The 25443-nt window shown below is 43.4% G+C and overlaps 1 protein-coding gene across 2 annotated transcripts in view; it reads right to left on the bottom strand.

Moving 5' to 3' along the window:
* Positions 1-1300: 1300 nt before the first annotated feature.
* EBF2 (EBF transcription factor 2) overlaps positions 1301-25443 on the bottom strand; it is a 125912-nt gene continuing 101769 nt past the window's right edge. The window contains exons 8-16 of one of the 2 annotated variants that reach the window (XM_032092149.1): positions 23625-23742; positions 21748-21878; positions 20751-20877; positions 15819-15907; positions 14626-14691; positions 14356-14533; positions 12346-12531; positions 10890-11057; positions 1301-5023 (exon numbers count right to left, since the gene is read on the bottom strand). In XM_032092149.1, the coding sequence (XP_031948040.1) occupies positions 4992-5023; positions 10890-11057; positions 12346-12531; positions 14356-14533; positions 14626-14691; positions 15819-15907; positions 20751-20877; positions 21748-21878; positions 23625-23742 (1095 nt within the window). In that variant the 3' untranslated portion in view covers positions 1301-4991. The remainder of the gene's footprint in view (positions 5024-10889; positions 11058-12345; positions 12532-14355; positions 14534-14625; positions 14692-15818; positions 15908-20750; positions 20878-21747; positions 21879-23624; positions 23743-25443) is intronic. The other variant, XM_032092151.1, reaches the window with a different exon arrangement.

Here is a 25443-nt window from a genome sequence, read left to right as displayed (position 1 = left end):
GTTTAAACACTGACTCACATTCTGTCAAAAATGTCAGTAAAAGTGACCTTCATCATTAAAATTTTCATTTGTTTGAACCTTTCCAGTAATTTTCATCGAAGAAAATGGAATATTCCTGGTTCAAATGGCCAATTACCATTTTCCAAGCAGTTTTCAGCACTAGGTTTGTCCATCCCTGTGGCTGAAACGTGCACTCTGCACAAGAGAGAGTAAATACATCCAGATTATTTTGGGGAGCCAATGTGATTCACCTCTGCAGCATCAACTCATTGTTTGCTCCAAGTTTTGCACAGAGACGGTGCCTAAAACAGGACCAACCCCAAATTTAGTCCAGAGAAGGCCAGGATAAGTCAGTCCCAGTTTTGAATTTTGATTTTGGGCTTTGACCAACTGTATGCTCATAACAAAAAGGGGGGTGTCCAAAAAGGACATCTCCCTGTCCTAGCCTTCGAGTCCTTTCCTCCCCCAAAAGGACTGAACTCTCACAAAGGTGATATAAATCAATAAAAGAATGGTCAAAAAGACCATTAATGATCCTCTTATTCCATGCCCAGCCTAACCTCAGCCTGGCTCTCCCCAGCTGTGGTTGGGTGTTTTACAGGTAAATCTTCAAATCTTGATGTAAAAACTCTCACATAACGTTTTATACCATTTTTAAAGTGGTGTTGTTACCGTGAGTGACCCATAAAAATGACAAAGAAGCAAATTGAACACTCGGAAATTAAGATAATTCCCCCCCTCATTTACAGTACAAAAATTTTATTTTTTTTGTTAGGATAATTTAAAGTTTAAAACTGAAGTAGACATATTCATTTTACAAACAAGATATTCTTCCATAAGTAGGACCATTAAAAACAGTAAACAAAAAAACCAAAACCCAAAAAGCTATCTTTACAAAAGCTCTGTGCATAGCAACTTCATACTGTATATAACTGACAAAGCAAAAAAAAAACCCAAAAAAACAACCAGCCAATCCCAAACAAACCCCAAAACTATACAGGAGGGAGAAATGAGGCCTTAATTTACAGGAGAGAGGAAACAGTTTGGAGAAACCATGCATATTGGAAGTGTGCAAAGAAAGAGGGAGAGGAAGGTGCTCTACTGAGATAAATTGGGAGATCAAACCAACTCTTCCAAAGTTCTGATGAAATTTGTCGTTCCCTATTGCGACACTTCTGTCTTCCCAGTGGCAAAGAGGAAAACTCTCAGGGAATTGTCAACAGCAACCACTCAAAGAGGGCAGGTTTGCTTGTTACACTGAAGAAATCCTCACACATCAGTTTTTACATCATTTTTTCCCTTTGTGTTGAGTGTTTTGCCACTGCAAAAGTCTTTTTCCATGGCCAAGGATATCTGACTGTGTTTATTTACAGGTGTTTTTCTCTGTAAAGCTCAATGAATTCTACACTCATCTCCAGTACCATGATTTCCCTGCGTGAGCAAAATCCAGGCTCTAAATAATTCCGGGGGGTTTTTTTGTTTTCATTTCTTTTGGCTCAAAGCAAACCAGATTTTTCATATTTGCATCAACACAGGCAGTTCCTCTCCTGGAGCAGCTTTTTAGGGAGGTTTCTCTTTTTCACTTGGATTCATGGCTCTCCCACTTGGGCAACTGGACAGAGCTGATAAAAACAACTGAAGGGTGAAAGGAATGTTCAGTGTTCCAGAAACTTTCCTTTTATTTTTTTATTTTTTATTGCCAGACTGTCATTTTTCCCCCTGAATCTTCCCAGGATTTGAGTGATGTGGTGGACCTTTCTCACGTGCCTGTGCTGACTATGAAAGAACAACACAGAAGGATGGACAAAACCCAGCTTTTCCCATGAAATACCACTTTTTTTTTTTTTTAATTGGAAACCTTCCTGACTGAGGTTTTGTAATGAAAATCTGATTTGTTAAAAAAAAGGGAGAGGATTTAAAGTAACAAGCTGCTACTCTCCAGCAGGTGGTCTGGAAATTCCTATTGATCTGGAATATTTGCCAGACATAGAATGTTGAGCCTATTTGATAATCAATTTTAGAAGTAGCCTGTACAGAGAAGGACAAGGGGAATATTCACCATCTTCATACTTTGGAGCTGTTTGGGGATTTTAGTAGGTGGGAATGGAGGAAGGGATTTGACAGAATGAGCCTGGTTCATCAAGACAATTTTTGGAATTAGAACTCAATGTGTTTTCACTGAAATTTACGGAAGTTTTAATCCCAACTCTCCCAGCCCTTAATCCGTTTTTATCCCTGGATAAATGCATAATTCCAAACATGAATTTGGACCTCCCACTTAGCCCTGCTGGGATACCAGTACCTATGAATATACGAAATACTTGGGGGGTTTTGTTGTTGCTGTTTTGCTGTTTGGAATGTCCAGGTCAGACCCTGTGCCCCGTTGTGTTATTAGAGGTACAGTGACAACTCCAGACTTTTAAACATCTGTGATTCCTTGGTATTTCAGAGCTCCCTTGGTTTCAGGGGTGCTGGTTGACCTCCAGTGACTGCCACATCCTTGGTGGCACAAAGGGCACTCAGAGAACCTGTAGAGACAATCAGCCTGCAGTCGCAATTAACAGGGATTTATTTTATTTCATTTTTTCTGGAACTCAGTTTCAGTAGCCTGGCTGTGAAAGCCTAACTCTATCCATGTTTCTTAAACCCACATTATTCTCACCAAATCTCTCTTTAAATTGTCGATTTGCTGATAGAAGTTGGGCCTTGAGTTGTAGAAGAGATTAACCCCCCTAGCCCTTTTCAAAATGGGACTCAATGGCATTGAGAAGGCACCGAATGAAGACAATGCCAAACCTCACAGCACAGTCAGCAAAGCAAAGCCCCTTCCCAACAAGTGGGACATCTTCAGGAATGGCCAGAGCAGCCCAGTTGGTGTCTCCAGTCCTTCCTTTAAAACTCCACGTGCAGTGAATGGATTTATCCCATAAACTGACCTGTGCACTACACCAGGAAAGGGAACTTGGAGGACCTTGTCCCATCCCTGGAAGTGCCCAAGGCCGGGTTGGACGGGGCTTGGAGCAGCCTGGGACAGTGGGAGGTGTCCCTGCCCATGGCAGGGCTGGCACTGGATGGGCTTTAAGGTCCCTCCCAACCCAATCATTTCAGGGTTTTCTGATTCTGTGCCCTACTCTCCTGCACAGGCAGCCCTGTGCCCAAACCGTGTCCTTCATGTGAGGCTCCATCAGGTGATCCCCCCTCAGCCTCCCATCATCATCGAGCTGTGGATCTGCAGAGAGGATTTTTGGCTCTTCCTAATCCCAATCAGCTCCACAACAGCTCCAAATGAGCTCAGCCATGGAAGTTGTCCCAGTTTGGCCATCCCGAGCCCATCACAACTTCTACCATCCCTAAAGATCACCAAGAACACAATTTTCCTTACCCATCCATAAAACTACTGGGCAAATGGACAAGTTCAGATCCAGGGGCCTTATTTAGGGTTTATTGATTAACATCAAGGTGTTTCCATGGGAACAACTCTCCATGCAGCCGTGAGTTGTGTGAATTTTAGAGGGGTCTCCGTAGTGTAGCTGATTTTTATTTTTTTCCCCACTAAAAATGGCTTTCCAACACCCAAATTCTTTTGAGTGCTCTCTGGTTTAGTTGGATAACTCGTAACTGATTTTATCAGACTTGTCCTCACCTTCCAATTTCAGGAGAGGAAATGCAAAGGAGAACTAAACTCTTTTTTTAGGCTAAAATGCAGAAAAATTCAAAGCAATTGATTACCTCTATGAACTTCATTATATAACTGGCAAATACTTACCATTTTTAATGACTCAGGATAAAAGTGCATAAATCATTCCAATACATATTCACCCTTTATAAATGCACCCTTAATATGAAGCATAACTGAATTTAAGGTGTTCTAACTACATGGAAAACCCCAGAGAACCCTTCCCCTCCTAATTCATACATTGAACCTATAAAATAAACTCAGTACCTCATGAAAAATCCGATTCACTCAAATCCCTAAGTGCCACTCACTCGTCAGCTGGGTCTTTGAGACTTAGCAGTTAATCTTAGTACCTGAATAGTTTAATTGAAGCAAAAAATGGAAAGGGGGGAAAGATGAGGAGGGTGAAAAATTCCTACATGACCTGTTTAGCACAATGTAGGTAAAAGTTTCTGAGGGTTTTGTTAATCAGAAAGAATCCTATACATCCTTGCACATGAATTCAGTAAGAGGGGGAAAACAGTGAGGAGCAATTGCAGGAGTAATAATATATCTCAAACTTATTACTACATTTTTGCATCATCTTTCTTCATTGTACAACTGGAGGAAAAAATCCAAAAAAGGGTTTAATTTCTACCTCTACATACAATAAGTTACAAGTTTATTTATTTAAATAATTGTAAAACATCTTACATTTTTTTAAAGAGGTTAAACTATAAGCAAATACACACATACACCAAAGTTCCATCATTCATGTCTGTTTGTCCTAGAAATTCTTTCATGCTGGTACCCTGTTTTGTTGAATTGTTTTTTCTGCATAAACTAAATCGATATCTGAAAGGCTCCATAGAAAATAGAAACTTCAACTTTTTTACCCCTACAAAGTAAAACAAATTGTATCCAAAATATCAAGCTTGAATCATTTTGCCAATTTCTTTTTTTCCTTCGAATATGTTACAAATCTTAGGAAGGTTTTCGTGTCTTCCAGGAAAGACTTTGCATTTCTGATTCCATCCTGCCAACTCTTGTTCATCCTGGCTCTTGCTGATTCTTCATTCCCAATGTTTGAGGAGTTGATGTGGTTGTGTCAGAAATATGAAACAGGTAAAAGATGCAGACTTCTATCTTGTCCAATCCATAAAAAATGTTCCTTTTTTTTTTTTCCCTGGGCCTGGCTTTCCCCCAAAAAAGAGCTTGTAGTGCTATTTTTTTCCTTTTAGTGGTCCATCACAATAAGTAGTTTTGTGCTGTAAAAGAAAAATGAAAAAAAAAGAGGAAAAAAGGGAAGAGGGAGAGTAGCAAAGCTGCCCCTTCCTTACATCGGGGGAACGACAAGACCAGTCATGGCTGAAAAAGAAAAGCGAAAAAGATGAAATTGTGGCAAAATGTTATGGAACAAAATATATTCGAGCCCTTCATCCTCCTGTGAGCAGTCAGGAATCACAGCAGGGCCTGATCTGAGGTTAAATTAGAGTTTTAGTGTCTTTAAATGTTTGGGTGCTGTAATGAGAACTGTGAGAACTGACCGTGACACAGGCAATGGGCAAAGGGCTATTCCAAGGGAAAAGGGAAGAAATTTCTTCCTGTGAGGGTGGGAGGGGCTGGGATGGAATTCTCAGAGCAGCTGGGGCTGCCCCTGGATCCCTGGAAGTGCCCAAGGCCGGGCTGGATGGAGCCTGGAGCAGCCTGGGACAGTGGGAGGTGTCCCTGCCATGGCAGGGGTGGCACTGGAGGGGATTTAAGGTCCCTTCCCAAACCACTCCATGATTTTCTGATTCTGTGAAAAGCCAAGGCCCACCAGGGTAATTAAAAGGATGCAAGAGAGAGAGAGGATTAATTCAATGCACATGCATTTGCAGAAAAAACTTCCCATTTTTGGGTGCTTATCTCTGGAGAGAAGCCCTTGGAGACGGACATTGCTCAGAACTGTCCCCAAAATTCTGACTTCTCAAGCTGAACACTCAAAACCATCCTCAAAAACCAAAACCGAGCAGCGTCTCTGCTCCTACCCACCCTGCTCATCCGCTTGGAAGGGCTGGGAGCAAGGAAAGGTGTGGAAGCCAAGGGAATCCCTCCCTGTGCTGCTGGCAGGACCGAGCCAGGGAATTCCAAGCCCTGAAGCACGGGCCAAGGCCCAGGGCTGGGTTTTGCCAGTCTGATTCCAGTGGAAACAATGGAGCAGCCTCACTTCCTCGCTGGGTTTGCCCCACAGTCTGAGCCACTGCAGCCTTACCTGGCACACTCCCAGAACTCTGCGCTTATGTAAATTATTTATTAGTCACTCTCCTGCCTTTAATTGCAGCTCCACTCCTCGTAACCAACAGCAGCAACATTTGGAGCTGCCTGGAACCGGTGCTGCTCCCCAAGGTTTTGAGGGGTAAGTTGAGTTTAGATGTATTTATACAACAAATGAGTGAGTCACGTTTTCAAAGGGGCCTCGGTGCAGTGCGAGGTCCTAATCCTGCAAAGATTTATGTTCACTGGAATTTGTGGGATTATTGGTGTGCTTAAAGCCCCATCCCCCTGAGAATTCTTTTCACCTTTTTGTTGAGAGGGTTTACAAAAATGCTTTGGGCAAGTTCATGAGCTAACACGAGCCTGTCACTGGAGCTGTGTTTTTAAACAATTGTGGATATGGTCTGTGATTTAGTACAATAGGAAAATAAATATTTTCATATTTTCTTACTGACTGGGGCCGAAGTCCCGGCCAATTTTAGCAGATAGCTGAAAGAGAAAGTGAAACCCAACAGCCTGAAGTCAAACAGATACTTTTTGTAATTGCTTTGGAATTTGCTGTTGTTCCTCATATTTTCAACCCTAAATAAAGCAGGTAAACACTTTCATGCCTGTTTCTGGGATATGTGTGAGTGCATTAGAAGAGAGGATTTCTGATGACACCAAGGATGCTGCTCCATTCCTTCTCCTCACCCCCAAACCCCAAAATAACCCAAATGGAGAGCTGGGCATTGACCCCATGCCTGCCTTTCTGTCCTTAGAAAGGAAAACCTAATTTAGTCTTGGATTTCTGCCCTGCTCCAGGCTCTGCTGGGCTGGAGGAAGAGGTGAGCACGTGCCCTCCGTGCTGGCTCCATCCCACAGGTATCCCAGGGGAGCAAATCCTCCTGCTCTGCTCCAGGCAAAATCATCCAGGCTGGCTGCAGGAGTTTAAACTGTTTGTCTGAGGTGTCCTGGCTGGGTCTTTTGCCTGAAGCCAGTAAAGGAGCTCCTTCACAGACGGTGCCTGGCTTGTCCCCATCTGGGGTGACCTTTTCTGGCTGTTGGATGTCTGGGCACAGGGGCTGCACCCCTGGAACAGCTTAGCCTGGCTTAGTTTCAGCCATTCAGGGGCTGGTGCCAGTGTAGTTTGAGCTCTGTTCCCCAAGAGTCAGTCCATAATGGCATAAATGCTTTTTTGTGACACTATTTTTACAGTATTTTCACTTTTATTAATTAGGGAAAACTTCCAGCAAAGCAAAGTGAAGTTTAAACCTGAGTTTCTGCCATGTCTCTTCAAAAATATTTTGAGAATACTTGTAGATGCATCATTTTGGGAAGTTTCTTAGCTTTAAATGAAAGTACATTTTTTACTGTAGGGTTAGAAATATTAATAATAAAATAATATATGTATTGGAATGGAACAGATTTCCCAGAGAAGCTGTGGCTGCTCCATCCCTGGAAGTGTCCAAGGCCAGGCTGGGATGGTGGGAGGTGTCCCTGCCCCTGGCAGGGGATGGCACTGGATGGGCTTTAGTGTCCCTCCCAACCCAAACAATCCCGGGATTCTGTGATTCCATGATATGATTAACAAGTTCTAGAACACAGAAAATCCAAGCAAAGCCCAATTTGTGTCACTGGCATTTCATTCTCAGCCTCTCCTCCTGCAACAAAGAACGAGTCAGTCGAGGAATATTGGCTGGAATTCTCACCTGGTTTTCCCCAGCTCATCTCAAGGCTTCTCTCTCTTTTCACACACCCTGCTCTGCTCATTTCCACCCCACCTCCACTCCCCGTTGGGGCTGCACTGTCAAAAGCCTATTCCCAGCCCAGATCGCTTTTTATTGAATGTTTGGGAGGTTCGGATTAAGGTCTTACACTGCTAGCAAAGCTGTAATTATTTTTGCCTGTATTACTATATATTGAATCGATGTAACTTTTCAATAAAGGTGGTTCAATGCAGGACACTCCCTGATGAGTTGGGAATATAGCAACCACCAGTCATTATCCCAGAGGGTCTTTTTTTTTCCTCTTGGAGGGAAATGGAAAAAGAATTAGAGATGAGCCTTATTGTATTAACCTTGACAGCTTGCAATTATCAACTGAAACACTTGATTAAAATTGTCACAAGGTTGGAGAATTTTTTTATAAATAAATAATCAAAGATGGGTAGTACCCAGATGATCTGGTGATAGGCACCTTTAATGGGTGTAATTAATAATCATCATAAGCCTGGAGAGTACAAGTGGCCTTTGGAAAACTGTCTTGGTGTGGAAAAGGACTCGCTGCAATGCCAGCATGAGAACTGGGAAGGGGATTCACGCTGAATTCCAGGATCATGGAATGGTTTGGGGTAGAAGGGACATTAAAGCTCATCCCATCCCACCCCCTGCCAAGGCAGGGACACCTCCCACCATCCCAGGCTGCTCCAAGCCCCGTCCAGCCTGGCCTTGGACACTTCCAGGGCTGGAGCAGCCACAGCTTCTCTGGGAATTCCATCCCAGCCCCTCCCCACTCTCACAGCGAGCAAATCCTCCTAAAATACATTTTTGGAAAAAAAACCCTCCCTGTAAACTGCGTGAATAATGGGGATGCAAATCTGAGGATGAAGATTGCACAGCTGCTCCTGTTTAGGCTGGTTTAAGCCAGGCTTAAACACTGCTGTGGTTGACATCTATCGAAGCTATAATCTAGATTTTCATTGCTGCCTGCAAGGAGAGTGGCATGCTCTGAGGGGCTGGTAAATAATGATGATGATGATGATGATGATGATGATGATGATAATAATAATAATACTAATAATAATGATGATAAAGATTATCATCCTTTAAATGTAAATATATAGGTCTATAATATATATAATTATTATCATATATTGAGGAGATGTTTTGCACATATTATGGGTGGGGAAATTCAGAGTTAATGGCCTTTGGGAAGGGGCCTGCACATACTCACTGCTTGCCCTGTGCTTCTGCTATTCTCTCTCCAGCAGCATTTACTGATGCCTAAATTTGATAAATAAGTAAATAAATCCTAAATTCCACGCCCAGCACACCTATCCCTGGTTTCCAGCCCCAGGGGATGGCCTGGCAGAGGGGATTATCCATCTCCCACTGCCTCAGTCCAGGCAAGAAGCCTCTTTGGGAGCCTCCCGTTGACTTTTTGACCACATCTGTCTGTCAGCACTGTGGGAACGTTAATTTGGATATCAGGCTGTGTGTACCTGGATCCTTTCCAGAGCATGTGCTCCCCAGCTTGCATCAATTTAAATATTTCAGCTGGAATTTGCATCCATGGCTGGAAGAGTTCAATAGTTACCAAGACCTGGCCTAACAAACCTTGTTTCTTCTTGTTGTGTCACTGACCAGTCCTGTTTTGCTGGGTACTTAAATTTAACAGCTGTAGAACATTAATATACTTATGTTTGTGTTGAGGTACAGGGAGAAATCCCACAAAGAAAGGGACGTGGTTAATAAACTCTATATCCATTTATTTCTGCTTTTGCTAATTCTGCAATTATTCACAACCTTAACTCCTAGATTAATCCTGACCAGCTCAGGAGTGGGCTTTGATCAGTGAAAATGGCTGGATGTCAGGTTTTAGCTTTGAGATTTTGTAATATTTAGTACTAAAGCTCCATTTTTAGAATCTCTCATTGATTACTGATCTATAGACTGGATAAAATATGATGTGAACACCAAATGGCAAAAGTGGCCCCACCTGGTTTCTAGTACTTTATTTCTTCATGGGTTGAAAGGGAGATAAACCCTTTCTAAGCAGAGCCTTGAGTGTTACCTTAAGGAAAATGATTTATTTAAATACTCCAGTAGATTTTTGATTTGTCCTTTTTCTGTCTCCCAGGAACAGCCTGAGTGGTTTTCTCTCTGATTTGTGTTTAGCATCACCGCAGGTAACTCCTTAATATTTAGGCTCAATATTTAGGCCTTCTCTACACAACAGTTAGACAAGTTTAACTTTAAAACAGACTTAAATCTGCGCATTCACATGGTGAGATCAATGGATCTACCCGTTCATGGGGAGAAAATGATCTTAGAAAAGTGTGGATTTTCATGTAATTGGGGCAGGGGAAGAAGCTGTTTCAGAATTCTCTGAGTTAGCTTTTAAAAACGTGACTGGTTTTGCTCAGCACACTTAGAATTTCCTTATTACATAAAATAATCACACTTTCTGCAAGTCCCTGTGGCCCAGCTAAGGGTTTATATCACACCCAGCCCAACAGGTGCTGTTTGTGGGGCTCATTTGGAATTACCACTGGCTCTTGGCACGGCTCAGTTCCCAGAGTTGTGTTTCCTAGGCTATCTCTAGTGAAGGCTGAAGGAGCCAGATGACTTCCCAGGCCCTATAAAGGCATTTTTTATGGAGACTTGGAGCATATTTATGTGCTGCACACACCCCCCCAGCCTGTTAAAAGCAAGAATTTGGTACAGGTTTCCATTCTTATCTCACTGCTCACATTTGTTTCACAGATCACCTTTAAAAGGGCTGTAAATGGGCTGTGGGGCTCAATTCCCGGGCTGAGCCTAAACCTTGCAGCAGGTTTGTGTTCTGGACAGAGCTGAGGATTAACTCTGCTCTGTTTAACAAGTCCCCCAAGCCTGAGGAGAAGTCATTCCCCACAAAAGAGCTGGTATTCCACTATATTCCAAGGAAATATGTCCCTGCCTGTGGTGGGGGTTGGAACAGGATCTTTAATGTCCTTTCCCAACCCAAACCACTGTGGGGTTGAAAAGCAGCGTTGGGTCAGACCCTTCCTGGTGGAAATCAGTGCCTGGCCCCTTCTTTAAAGCCAAAGGCTTGGATTAGTCCTTTAATCCAGCTGGGCTGGGGCAGGTTCTCACTCCTGAGCCCTGCAGTATCCGTGTGGTGGCACTCGGGTGGTGGCTGGTGGCACTCGGGTGGTGGCTGGAGGCACTCAGGTGGTGGCTGCATTTACCCAAATGAAAGTTTTCGTGTGAGTTAATAGGAACACGTTGCTCACCTCTGAACCCATTCCCATTGCCACTGGAGCAGGCTGGAGAGGGGGACCCTTGGGGTCTGATGACAGGAGCAAAGGCACTCTTCTGTTTGACGGCGGGGAACACGGAGGAGGAGAACGGGAGGATGGAAGAAGTGCTGGAGGAGCCGACTGTTGGACTTGAAGACATCACTGCCAAAAGAAAAAAAAAGGGATTTCTCATCAGAAATTGGGTAAAACTGCTTCAAGAATCCACTGCCTGATTCCTTGTTTTGCCTCTCAAAGGAGGTCTCATTCTCTCAGTGAGTATACTTAGAGTAAGTCTGAAGTAGAGAGGGAGTTAAACTGAATAGTTCAGAAGAAACAGTGCTTAATTCTTTCCAAATTAAGGGTGAGGATGCCAGAAAATTGAAAGTCATCAAGGGAAAAACAGAGTCAATAGGAACAGTAATGGCCTGTCCACTCGGTGTCCTTGGAATTTGGGAAGGTTGGCAAATCCTGTGTCTTCCACAGTTTTTTAAAAATTCAATTTCCTTGGTCTCAAGCTGCTGCTTAGATTTTACTCTAAATTGGCTACTTTTAAAAGAAGTGTCTTGCAAGAAATAAGCCCCTTTCTATGTCCAGTAACTTGTTAAGGAACTGTTTGCTGAGCTTCCAGAACAATATCAGCTGTTCCTCAGCAAAAGGAGGAACAAATAACAATATTTCATGTGAATTCCCAGGTCTCTTGGAAGTATTAGTTTGAAATCACAGTAACAAGATGCTGGAGACCCGGTCCTTTCCTTATGGAAAGCTCCAGGAGAGGGGATGATAATGATAATAATAATAATTAAAATAAAATAAAATAAGATAAAATAAAATGAAAATAAAAATAATCTGTTTAACTTTTCATCCTTTTTTAATATATACACATATAACATATATTTAATGATTCACTTACACCATAGCTGGTGGTATCTACATATTTTTTTTGTTTTTCACACATTCCCTAGCCAGAGGGAAATGAAGGTGTGGAAGGAAGAGTGGCTGCTCATGGTGAAACAAGCAGAAATTGAGAGCTTAATTCCATTGTATGCTATGTTTCTGGTTATGAAGTTAATATGGTTCCACAGGAAATTAATCCCCAATTCAGCTCTCAGTTATTGATAATGCCTTCAAACTCATAAAAAACTATTTCAGAGAGGCTTTTACCCAGGATTTGCAAAAGTCTCTGTGCTAAAAGCAGTGGCCACTTGCTTCCTAGAGCTGCAAATTGCACCTCATTTCCCACTGTGGCTTTGCCACTCAGGAATCTGCATAAGGATAAGAAAATGGAGGAAAATAAAGAACAACACCCCAAAAATGGGACCACTTTCTAGTTTGTACCGCAACACACCCGAACACAAAGAGAACCTTTGACAAAACCTGCACTAAAGCCATTTTTGCTGGGTTTTTGAGGCAGGAGGAGGCGGAATGGGTGGAAATGAGGGTGAGGCCGTACATCCATAGGGGGATCCCGTGGGGGAGCCGTTGATGAAGCCAGGGGAGCCTGGCACGCCCAGGTTGGACATGGGGACGTTGCTGTAGCCGTTCATGCTGTTGCTGGAGGTGCTGTAGTTGGACTGCTGGGGGGTGGAACTGGACGAGTACCCTCGGGGGGAGATGCTGCTGGTGTTACGGATGTACCCTGGAAATAAAGCACATTTCACAACACCTCTGTGGCTTAAGTCTTCCTCCTGTGCATTGCCTGCTTAAATAAATGTCATTTAAATCCAGATTGTTTAAGATGTTTAGGTAATACCAATAAATTCAGTGTTTTTTTCCTGCAATTTAAGTTCTAAACCAACTTTTTGAAGTGATCTGATGTATATTTTTCCAATAAAATTTGATTTATTAAAATTTTTAATTCACTCCAAGACCTGGACTACATTGTGTGTTTACCCGGGGTAGAATTTATAATATATGGGATTTTCTACTGTTGAATGGGGGAGGGTTTAGTCTTCAAATTATTGTTGAATTGTTTAATTACAGATAAATTACAGATAAAGCAAGTACATTACTAAGGGGAAATTATAACCCATATAAAGTTTGTAGTTTAACTTTTAATTTACTCTACTTGGGAGAAAGAATAAACTGGATAAGTAAAACCGATTTTTGTTGTATTTTGCTAACAAATATTTGAGAGCCAAAATGTAGCCTTTTTTTACTCCAAAAAGAGACCTGAACACTGTAGCTACCAGCATAAAAGGACAAAATAATTATTCCAGCTGCAAAAGGGTTTTTCCATGGAAAAGCTTTCATTGGAGAGATTGATATGAAAATTACATTAAGAGTAGTTGCTGTTTAGATATAATATTTAAGTATATCCAGTCAAGTAAGTTCTGCTCATTTATATTATGAGGTTCTAATTCAGGGCTTTTAAGACCTCAAAAAAAAATAAGCCAAATTATCTTCATGATGAGTTTTAACTTGGCAGATAGAAAATTAACTTTATAGGACCTGGGTTTGCTGCCTTAGAGTGTCAAACACAGCCGATTATTGCAATCAGCCACAGTCAGTGTGGGCTGAAAATCAAAATATTCAGGAGACAGAAAAGTTGATAATTCTTCCAATGTTAATACATTGTGTTATGGGTTGCGTTCCTCACAATCAATAGTGTATCTGGAGTAAATGTAATGCATACAATACATGAATATTGGTAAGATTAACACTGAAGCAGCAGCCTTAAAAACACAGGCTTGAAAACCTCTGTGTGAGGTTTTTCCCAGCTGCTGCCATTGCTGTTTGTGAAAACAGAGATATAATCCAAGAAATTGATACTTTGAGGGGGACAGGGAGAGAATTCAGGGGCAAGTTGGTATCAGAAAGCAATCTAAAATTATTTCAGATAAGACATGGGGGCAGCACCACCCTTTGGGATGCCCAGAGTTAAAGCCATCACTGGGCACATGGAGAGACTGGAGAACTGATCCAGGGAAAAACAATTGGTGTTGAAGAATGGTTAGAGGATCAGGGGCATGGATCATTGATAGAATTATGGGATCAATAAAAGAGCTGTAGCAATAGGCCTGTAAGCAAAAGGCCTGTGTGTGAGAAAAACTCTCCATGAGAAAATTCTTGTGTGAAGAAAAAACAGGGCTGGGAACAAAGAGGGAGTTTGAAGATTTGAAGCTGTTCAGATAAGACCGGGAGAAAAGGGAGGTGAACTCTGAATTCTTTTAATCATAACATAACTGTAGAAGCTTGCCGATGTAAGTCCAATTAGGTAGAAGTAGAAATGCGCTTTGATAAGTTTTAAGCCACTTAAGAGTTAACAAGCTGGTATACGATATAAGTGCCTCTGGATTGCTAATAAACGGAGTTTTGCTCTTATCAACCACATTGGTTTTGGACTGCAATTTTCTCCCCCCGCCGGAGACACCGGGCCCTTGTTCTCCTTTTTACAATTCCAACAGATTGGGAATGTGACTGGATTGGGTTTCCAGAGCTCCGGGAACGCTTCAGGGCTCACCCTGGTTGTTGCCCTGCGCCGACTCGGAGATGCTGACGCCCAGCTGGCTGCCGTAGGAGTTGATGCCCATCATGGAGCTGTGGGCAGGGGAGCTGGACAGCGCCGGGATCTGCGCGGGGTTCCGGGGGACGCTGTACAGCGCCTCGGCGATGTCGGCCGCACGCTTCAGGATCAGGTCCTGCGGAACGGGACAGGGCACGGCTCAGCGCCGGGAACGGGGGAACCTCCCCAGGGGCTGGGGCTGGACTGTCCCACCCCCGCCAGCCTGACCTGGTTGTTGTGGGGGGTCCCATACAGGGCCTCGACCAGGTCAGCAGCTCTCTTCAGCAGCATTTCCTGCAGGGGGAGAGGGAAAGGGGTGTTTTAATGGCAAAAAATAGCTCTGTTAAATAAAACAAAGTAAAATAAATATACAGTAAACAAAGAAAATAAATAAATAAGAAACAATAATTAAATGAAATATATAATAAATAAAATAAGATTGAAATATATAAATAAAGTAACAAAAATAAATATATACTAAATAAAACTAAATATAAAAACTACAATGAATTAAGTAAATATGTGATAAATAAAATACAAATAAATAAAGAAGTACAAAATACAATAAAATAATAAAGTAGAACAGGAGAAAAAATAAATAAAATTAAATCATTAATATAATAAGGTAGAATAGACTAGACTAGTCTAAAATAAATAAATACAACAAATAGAGAAGGGAAGGGAATAGAATAGAATAGAATAGAATAGAATAGAATAGAATAGAATAGAATAGAATAGAATAGAATAGAATAGAATAATTAAATAAATAAAATAAAACCGTGAGCTAGTGTTCTGTCAGGTGACTCCACTGTTTGTGTGTGGTCACTCTGAAGCCTGAGTACCTTCAGCAGGTGCTATTTGCCAGGTACCTGAGGAATTGAAGCCCTCACAGTGGGTCAGAGCAGCCCCCCCAAACCACGAGTCCCTCTGGAGCCACCGGGTGTTGATCCCTGGCCCGGCCGTGCCGCGTCCGGGGCTCCTCCGTGACCCGGAGCTCTCCAGAGTCCTGAACCTGCTCCACCTCAGCAGCACCAAAAACGGAGACAAATCCCAGATGTCCCCGTTCCCCAGGAGGTTTCAGCGTTTGCTTTTGCATGGACACACGCACGTGTGTAGGATTCAGTCTATTCCTTGGCATGGACACAGCATTTGGGCTCAGGGATTTGTCACCACGGATAAATGCAGAGGACAAGGACAATGAACTGGGAACATTCCCTGGACTCATTTTAACAGCAAAATTACACAGAGACTGTTTGAGCTCTAACACATAAAAATCAATGTGGGTTCTACACAATCCCATTCTTGCTGGACTTGGTGAACTCAGATGTCATTGTCATTTAAGATATAATTGTGTCTCTTTTATGAATTAGAAGTGAAAGAACACATTTGTGGGCTGAGTGAAATGCTTAAAATTATTTTACCTTAGCTAATCTTTCGGGGTCCCCAGGATGTCTTGGGATGACCTTCTGCAGTCTTTGGAAGCCATAATCTATGGTAGGTTCATTTAAAGCTGGAAGGAAAGCATCAGACCCCACATTATATGAGTGTATCTAAACATGTATTTTTATATGGCTCTGTCTCAATAGGGGAACAAAGAAATCACGACTTCTGCACTTAAAACTGCTCCAGTTTCCCTGTCTGGCTTCTCATCCTCTATCAAAGGCCGAATGAATAATTTGGAAGATGCAGCAGCACTGTCACAAAATACTCCTTTAAGGGTGAATGTTTCACTCTGGACAAAACCGTGACAGTAATAAAGCAAATTATGAGACAAATGCACTCCAGAGCAGGTCTTCTCCTGCTGGTTACACAGCCAGAAATCAGAGAGCTGTGTTTGCTCCTCTAATAAACACATTCCACACACGCCCCCAACGTTTTGCAGTCCCAAAGTAGGGCACAGCTCTTCATTAGACACATTCCCTTCCCCAGTTGTGTGTTCTGCATACGCCGCCACTTCCCTGTAATGATCTTAATCTCTGGTGGATAAACCAGGATATTTTGACCCAGATCCTCAGTTAGCAATAGCTGGCAGAGCCCTACTGGCATCGCTGATGATTTCAGAAAACTTCAGACACTTTCAGAGTCTCTGCTAGGAAATCGCAGCAATAATGATCGAATTCCTGATTATTCAAACTCCAATTTAAATTGGTGCAGAACCCAAAAGTCAGCTTGCAGCCTTCTGTGTGCTCAGGCTCTGCCTGCCTCCAACACCTCAGCGGTGCCACTGTGCACCAACAGGGATGTTTTTCTTTGAGTTTCCTTATTCTTCAGAATGCACATTTTAACACAAACGACACATTCATGCTGAGGATCCTGCGAAGAATTTCATGACACATTTAATAAGTAACATATGTAAGTCCTTTAGCACTACCCTCGCTCAGTGCTGGCTTAGACCCTCTTGTACCGTTTGTGGGACGTTTTGGGGAAAAAAAAGATCTTTATTTTTTTAAAATAGTTGGTGGCACTGGCACAGCTGAAAATCCCTCATTGCAAGAGATGCTGATGGCTCTTATTGAACCATCCAAAATATCCTGGCACCTCACAGGAGAGCCATCTCCTGCACCAGGAGAATGAACCCATCAAGTGAGACAGACTTTTACACTGATCCAGGTTCCCTGTTTATCCCTGTCTGCCTTTGGTATAACAACATGAAGGTAAAAGGTCACATTCCCCTCTGAGATACATTTTATATTTACTTTTTATTAAATAATTATGGCATGGCATGAAGTTTAAATATTGCAGGAGATAATCGAGTGGGAATTGAGCAGAGAAAACCCAGACCTGAGAATTTAGTCTTGGCTATACTTAGAATGTCTTTGCTCTCCACTGGGAACCATTCTGGTTTGCTTAAGGAGTTTAATAATACACATTTCAACTGCCACAGAATCTACACCCTGTTTGGGAAGAGGGGTTTTCTGGGGAGTGGGTTATTTTGCCAATAATCTGGAGAATTAGAGGCCAATTCTCTCAAGAGACTAAACATCATTATTATGTGTCATTTCTCTTCTTGATCGCAAATCTATTAATTTATGTACCTTAAGCTGAAGAAATGTGAAATATATAGGAATTCAGACATATATATATATATATATATGTATATATATATATATATATGTATATATATATAAAGTTACTAAAAATAGCCAATGGGAATATGCTAAATGCTAATTCAGGAAGAAGAAGCTGGATATTATTCAACAAACATTTTTCCAATGGATTGACATGGACATTTTCATCCTGATAGATCAACAGCAGCAAATCATTTCCCGACAACACTGAATTGTTCACGGGACTCAGCCATCCTGAATCAATGTGTACATTATGTCTTTCAGCACAAAGGTTTTCTGTGCAGCCTGCAACAAAATTGCCCACTATTGGTTTTACTCATTAATGGAACAAAAATATCTCTGTCGTGAAATCCTGCTAAAGACCAACATCAAGTATTTGGAGGAGTAAATGACACCTTCCCAACTGGAGGCCAAGGATGGAGAATCCACCAGCAAGTTCAAGCAGCTTCCCCACAGTCCCACTTCCACTGAGGAAAGAGCTGCTGGGTCAGGAGTGATTTATGGGTGTGTTACACAGAAATATGGCAGAATTATATCCAAATGCTTTGGGGTTCATGGATTCAGAGACCATAAAGGGGTCTGACACACAAGCAGGCTGGTCATTACTTCCTAGAAATCAGATACCTGAAATGAAAGCCCTCAGAAAACAGACTCAGATACAAAATCTCTTCAGCAACCCTCAAATCCAGAGTTTCAGGCTCAAGGGGTCTCTTGAACTTCCCAAAACATAGTTTAAAAAATTGGGCATGGCATGATATAATGTATGCACAAAAAGAGAAGCCACTTAGGGAACAAGCTAAACTATCAGTGAGCCTGTAAACCTCTCTCTAGCATGACTGCTTTAACAGATTTGTTGTATGAAAGTAGGGAGAGATCCAAATGTGTCACCAGCTACCTGACTTCATTTATGTGAGGCTCAGAGTCTGGACAGTGCTTTCTCTTTGATGTTCTTTACCCCTCAAAACCTGTGTTTTCATCTTAAACACAGCTATTCTGACTCACTGGAGTAGGAGGGGAAGAAGAATTCTCACAGCTGAGCAAGTTTTGCCACGACACTTGGCTGCATCTGCCAGAGCTGCAGCGGCAGCTCAGCCCCTCTCTGCGGGGCCCGGCTGTGGCACCCACCCAGCACAGTGCTGACATTGAAAGTATTAATTATCACACCACACATCAAAGCACATCAGACTGCTGCAGGAGGAGGATGTTGTGAAGATCTGCACGACTTACCCCGAGTGGCAGCAGCTCGTGCTGATATCGCCCTGGGAGACGTGGGAAAGGGCCACATCCCAGGACCTCAGCACAGCTCTGCAGCTCACCTTGGATTTACCCCAGAAAGCAGAGCACAGGGAAAACAGGAGAATCAAAGTCTGGACTACTCTAGAATTATCCTGAACCCATAAAACTGAGGCAGGGGGAGAACAGTGTTTGCAGTGGGACACCCAACCTTTAAGGTGTTAACAGAGAAAAGGCACCCGTGGCCTTAAAGTTTGAATCATGGACTCATGGAATGGCTTAGGTTGGAAGGGACCTTAAAAACGATCTTGTTCTACCCTTCTGCCATGGGCAGGAACACTTTCCACTAGTCCTGGATGCTCCAAGCCCTGTCCAACCTGGCCTTGGAAACTCACATGGATGGGGCAGCCACAGCTTCTCTGGGCACCCTGTGCCAGGGCCTTGCCATCCCCACTGGGAGGAATTTCTTCTCTAAATCTCACCTCAATTTCCCCTCTTGCAGTTGGAGCCCATTACTCCTTGTCCTGTCACTACAGTTCCTGATGAAGGGCCCCTCTCTGGTTTTCCTGTCAGCCTCTTCAGATCCTGGAAGTCTCTTTTTCCCTGTGTCTCTCACAGGCTAAAGCAGTGACAGCAGGAAATGCTTTGTCACCTCAGCTTTTTCTGTCCAAGGGAACTCACTCTTCCAATTTAGAGAGCTCTCTGCATCCTTGTAAGTGTTGTTTCTCACCAGCAGACAACAAGACCTCCAATCTCCTTACAAGATTTAGCAAACCAGCACCTTCCCCTCCCTGGATCCTGGCACGGAGGCAGATACAGCACAGCCCAGAGCCCAACCTTTCCCACAGATGATTTTATATTGCTTTGCTCTGACAAGGTAACCCCTGGAGGATTTCTGCTCAGCAAGGAAAATTATGTTCCAAATCTCCCTGATATACACATTTCCAGGTTAGCATCTCTGTGACAAAGTAAATGCAGAGCTGTGATCAAAGCTGAGCTAGGAAAGCCTACAAGATGTGCCCTCAGCTGGCATAAACTGGTGTGTTATTAAAGCCAAGGGAACTATAATGGAACCACTTACAGCAGCAGAGAATTTGAATTTGTGTCGTATTAAAAGCAGAATATGAGGCTGCAGCAAGATTAGCAGCAGAGAACAAATGTCTTATTCCAGGAGCAGCTGATGAAAGGAAAGCAGTTCAGAACAGGGATGTGTGTGCAACCTGTATCCTCGCCACATGAAGGCACACACGGGGACTAAATGTTTGGTTGTGGTGATTTAAAGATAGGCTTTTATCTCTCATTTTTAGTATTTTATCTCTCACTTCAACTGCTGAAGTTGGTTCAGCAGCTGCCATTCCCCTGCAATGAACCATTTCTCTGGGTTTTTTGCTGTACTCTCCAGCACGTCGTTACATGTCTACAGAACCCTGCTGGCTTCACTCTTCCAGGGAGTTTTCCATGTGGGAACCTTATGGAAAAGTCCACACATCCCATTTTGGCGATGAGAGGATGTTGATGGCCAGGTTGCAGCACCCTGAGTGAGAGCACTTTGGAGTGGAAATGCTGAGAGCCCCGGAAGTGCAGCAGTGCCAGCACAACATGCTGATATAAAACCACATTACAGGATGCAGATGAGCTCCCACAACAGCCTCTTGGTGCCGTTAGATTTACCCTTGAAATGTATAGCTAATTTTTATATTCATCTTTCCAACAGTTTGTCATTTTCTTCTTCAAACAATCTGTCTTAGTGTGACTCTTTCAAAAAAAAAAAAAAAGAAGGAAAGAAAAGCTCAAATATAATCAGGTTGAACATAAATATTTGGTTGTATATTCTGTAGGCAGACCCATGTTGTGACAGCAGTTGGGAAAAATATTAACGTGCAGTAAAAATGCTTTATGAAACCACCTCTTCACACACCCAAATGTCACCACTCTCAGAGTGGCCTGGGAAGAGCAACAGGGTAAATCAATCAATCAATCAATCAATCAAACCAAGGGTTGTCAATACCAATCACTGACACAGCTCCTGCAGCCCAAATCCCAGGCACTTACCTGTGTAAATGAACCTGCCTGGTGCTCCTTTGCAGAACTGTTTGGATTTGTAGGATAATGTCACCTCCACCACGCCAGGGATGTGCCGGGGAGGCGTCTGCACGCGGATGGCGTGAGGGGTGATCAGCTGGGAATGGCAACAGGAGAGGCACTGTCAGGTGTCTGTTCTATTCTTTCACTTCATGAGTAAATAACAGAAAAGTTTGGGTTGGAAGGGCCTTAAAGATCATCCAGTCCCACCCCCAGAGGACACCTTCCTCTATCCCAGGTTGTTTCAAGTCCTATCCAACCTTGGACACTTCCAGGGATGGGGCAGCCACAGCTTCTCTGGGCAACCTGTGCCAGGCCCCACAGTAAAAAATGTCATCCTCATCTCCAACTCTACCCTTGTTCAGTTCAAAACCATTCCCCCTTGTCCTGCCATTACAGGCCTCACTAGAAGCTCTTCATTATCGCTGGAGATCAGCAGAGCGATACACCTGGGTTAGTTCCTGGCCTCCAGGAGAGGATCACATGTTTTAGGATAAATTGTCATCAAGAAACTTGTACTGTTAAGCCCACTGGTTAATTGATGGCTTTTTCCTAGGCCCAGATGGATTTTTTTCTCCTTCCCAAACTCAAACCCTTTCTTTATTTCTCTACCTTTGCTTGTGTAAATGAACCTGTGTAAATAATAAACTCTGTGGAAAAATAGGTAGAGTAACACCCATTAAGTTCATCAGTGGATAAAAAAAGATGTGAGAATAGCAAATGTCTCCTTCAGCTCATATCAGGAGACAATTTCTAATCATTTCTTTGATTTTATAGACGCCTGGAATTGTTCAGTTCCATTCTGGGTGTCACACAGCAAGGAAACCACATTCCATGAATTCCCTTCCTACAGGTTTGTATGTCCCACCTCACACACCACCACAGAACAGGAACAGGAATTAACCCCACTCCTCCTCAGAAAAGGGAAGTTTCCCCAGCTCCGGGGCGAGGGGGCAGCTGTACCCACCTCACTCCACACCAGCATGGTCCCAAACACCACCTGCAGCCCGTCGAAGAAGTTGTCCCCGATGATGATCACCATGGCTCCCCCCGTGGTCCACCCCTCGCTTGGGCTGATGGCTTTGATGCAGGGCGTGGCTGCACGGAACAAAAGCAACATCAAAGCATCACTTTAAGGTGTCGTTTTTTATCCCCCCAACAGCTTTGAGGCTGTTTGCAGGCCTGGGTGTAAATCCCTGGAACAATTCCTGTGAGCATCAAACATCCCAAGTGATGCAAAACTGCAGCTGAGAGCAGCTCCACCCATCCACACCTGGGAATTCCTGAATTCCCACTGCTGGCAGAGGCCTAGGACAAGTCCCCTCCAGCCATTCACCCATGAAGGCTGCTCACCACTCCACAAACCCCAGCATGCTGATAAATAAATAAATAAAGGAGTGTTTTCTGCCTTGCAAGTGTTAATTACTTGCCTATTCATTACTGGCACTTAACATCGTGTCATTAAAGCCTAATAGGCCAACTGTAGTGGGTGTAAAAATGAAACGCTTAAATGATTGTGCAGAGGCTGTTTAAAAAACCAAAATAACACCCATTCATTAGCATATGATCCCACAAACACAAACCCTGTGGCAAAAAAGGTAGAGTCACATTCATTAAGTTTATCAATGGGTGAAAGAAGATATGGGAATATCAAATGTCTCCTCCAATTCATATCAGGAGACAATTTCTAATAATTTTCTTGATTTTATAGAGCCGATTTTTTTTTTATTTCTCTCTTCCATATGTTCAAGGCCTCTGGACTATGCATCCCATCAGGAACCCAATATGGTTTCCAGGCCATAACCAAAGTCAATCCATCACTCCATTCCCAATGTTGACAGGGTCAGAGGTGGAGGGGAACTTTGGCAGTGCTCCAAAAACATGAGACTCCTTTGAACAGCCAGTCAATCACATCCAATCAGTCAAGGAAAAACTGGATGGCTTCCTAGGCTAGGAATCCTGGGATTTTCCTTCTACCATTTCACTGCCCGCTGGGGGAGAATTAACACCACTCTGAATTCTTTACTGATTCAATCATTTTCTTCCAGTTCATTAATTCTTCTTTTAGGTTGATACAGGGCACAGTTAAGAAGTGGGGCAGCAAAACATTATAATGAAATAATATCCTTGCTTGTCTTTTCTACTAACATCACCAGCTCTTCTCACTTTCAGTGGCTGCAGGGGAGGGAAAAGCAGGCACTGATAGCATTTTCCAGCATTTTCCAGCATTTTCCAGTCATTTTCGAGCACTGTCTGCATGAGGGAGGTGGAATGTTTCGGGAACGAAGAGGGAGAGGAGGGGCCGAACGTTTTGAAACTTAACAGATACCAGAATTTATAATTGCTTGAATACAGTCCCCAACCCATCCTGGAGCTGGCCATGAGTCTGGCTAAGCCAAACAAACTCACATCAATTAGTGTCAGCTCCCTCTGCGCATCGTTAGGCTCCGTGCACAGTTTGTTTAAGGGAACCAGTGACACTTTTTCATACACATCTTGTGCTGGAATGGCTCTGTTTAACTAAGATGTCATCTTGCCTAATTTGCCTGAAATCAAATCTATCCCAGCTGAATGAGAGGGCTGAAATTTAGATAATACTTGGTGTTTCTGTGTTTTTCATCTTCGCAGTACATACTAATTAATAAATTGCAGGGGGAGGGGGAGCCAGTCCCTCAGATGTGAGGAGATCATATTTTGCATGCAGTCGACACTGTTTTCCTGCCTCTGCCTTCCCCAAACCCCCTGAGGCTCTGCAGCTCCCCCTTAGCTCTCCTTCCCTCCTGAAAACAAACAGAAATGGAAGAATGGGTAATTTCTGCTCTGCTCTCCAGACAAAACTCCCACCTTCCGAGGGGTCGAGTCTCCTCGCTCTCCGCCCATGCTTGGAGTTGTTGTGCACGAACATGTTGTCAGACACTGCCAGCACGTGCCCATCCACGTTCACTGTTGTTGATAGCACCACCTGAATATTTAGAAAGAGAAGGAAAAAACAGCCAGGTAAAAAATTCATTCGAAATTCCACTTGTTAGGGATTAATTATTCAGTTTGGCTAAACCCTTGTTTTGTAAAATGGCAGCACACCCTGCAGGGGTTTACGAGAAGGAGAGAAAGTATTTTCAGCCTTCATTCGGTGCATTAATTGCATTTAACACAGCATCCTCTGGGCTGTACAGAGGCCTCACAGTGTAATGACCCAGCTCCTGCAGGATGGAAACTCCGTGAAAACAGGACCTAGTATCATGTCTGGTTTTGATGTGCGAGTGCACAGCGCCTCCTGAAAATCATCTGAGCCTGAGCACCCCAAAGTAAGCAGCAGGTTTTAAACCTCAACCTCCATGACTGGGCTCCAGTTTGAATTCTTAGAGGAAGCAACTCTATATGTTAATTAATCCCACTTCGGTTTTTACAATATCCAAAGTTCTAAATCCCATCAATCCAGAAATATGTGTGACTTCAAACCACAAACTTCTGGGAAAAACAAACAGTGTTTTAACTCCTGAAAGAAGATGCCCTCTGATTGGGTGGTTCTGACAATTTGTTGGTGTAAATGAGCTTAATTCCATCCCACTGCCCCACCTACAGTAATGCACAGCCATGGAGAGTCAAGCCCTGGATGTGTTCATGGATTTTCACAGCCTCAGCTGTCACAGCCGAGGTAAGAGAATGTCAAGCTCTAATTGTTGATAAAACTCTATCCAGCACAGAGCAGGAGAGACCTTGCCCTCCCCGGGCTTAGGCAAGCTTAAAGAATACTTTCTTTCTTGAGACAACTCTAATTCATTCCAAAAGGCTCTTGTCATCCTGTACTCTTATACTTCTCAAGCATTCTTGTCACAGAATGTGTTGCTTTTGTGTGCCAACTGATTTCCTCATTCCCATTAGGGTGGGGTGCGACTCCATCCAAAGGGAACATTTCCCGCATGACATAGCTGAGCCCACTCAGATGCACTTCATTATTTTCCCTTAAACAATGGAAATAAATTTTAATCTCTCACTGGCCAGCCCAGAGCACACTGTGGCAACAGGGGAATAGGCCTGAATTATTCCAGTGTCTGAAATATTTACGACAAGTGTTTAAATTGCAACCAAATGTAAATAAAAAGTGTCTTGTATATACAGTTACACTATGGAATAGAGACATCTCTGAGCTCACTTACACGAGTGGGATAAATACACACCCACGTGCTCCCAGGAAGAGAGAAGAGAGGCAGGCTTCGAGTGTTCTCACATAGAACAGAATCATGGAAGATCCTGAGTGGAAAGGGACCCACTGGGATCATCCAGTCCAGCTCCTGGCCCTACATAGAAACCTCAAAATCCCACCCTGTGCCTGGCAGCGCTGTCCCAACGCTCCTGGAGCTCTGGCAGCCTCGGGGCTGTGCCCATTCCCTGGGGAGCCCGGGCAGTGCCCAGCACCCTCTGGGGGAAGAACCTTTCCCTGGTATCCAACTTTTCCCTGATATCCAGCCTAACCCTCCCTGGCACAGCTCCAGCTGTTCCCTGGGTCCTGTCCCTGGTCCCAGAGCAGAGATCAGTGTTGGAATCACCGTTTGAGTTGTGCACAACACAAGAGCCACTCTTTGGCAGGGGATGTAGAGACCCCCACAGCAACAGCAGAGTAACGGCAGGAACCAGCCCAGAAGACACGTGCTGAGCATCCTCT

This window comes from Corvus moneduloides, chromosome 27 (genome assembly GCF_009650955.1).
Source record: "Corvus moneduloides isolate bCorMon1 chromosome 27, bCorMon1.pri, whole genome shotgun sequence".
In the NCBI taxonomy this organism is placed as follows: Eukaryota; Metazoa; Chordata; class Aves; order Passeriformes; family Corvidae; genus Corvus; species Corvus moneduloides.
Note: the sequence above shows the minus strand (reverse complement) of the source record. Positions and strands in the feature narration are given on the sequence as shown.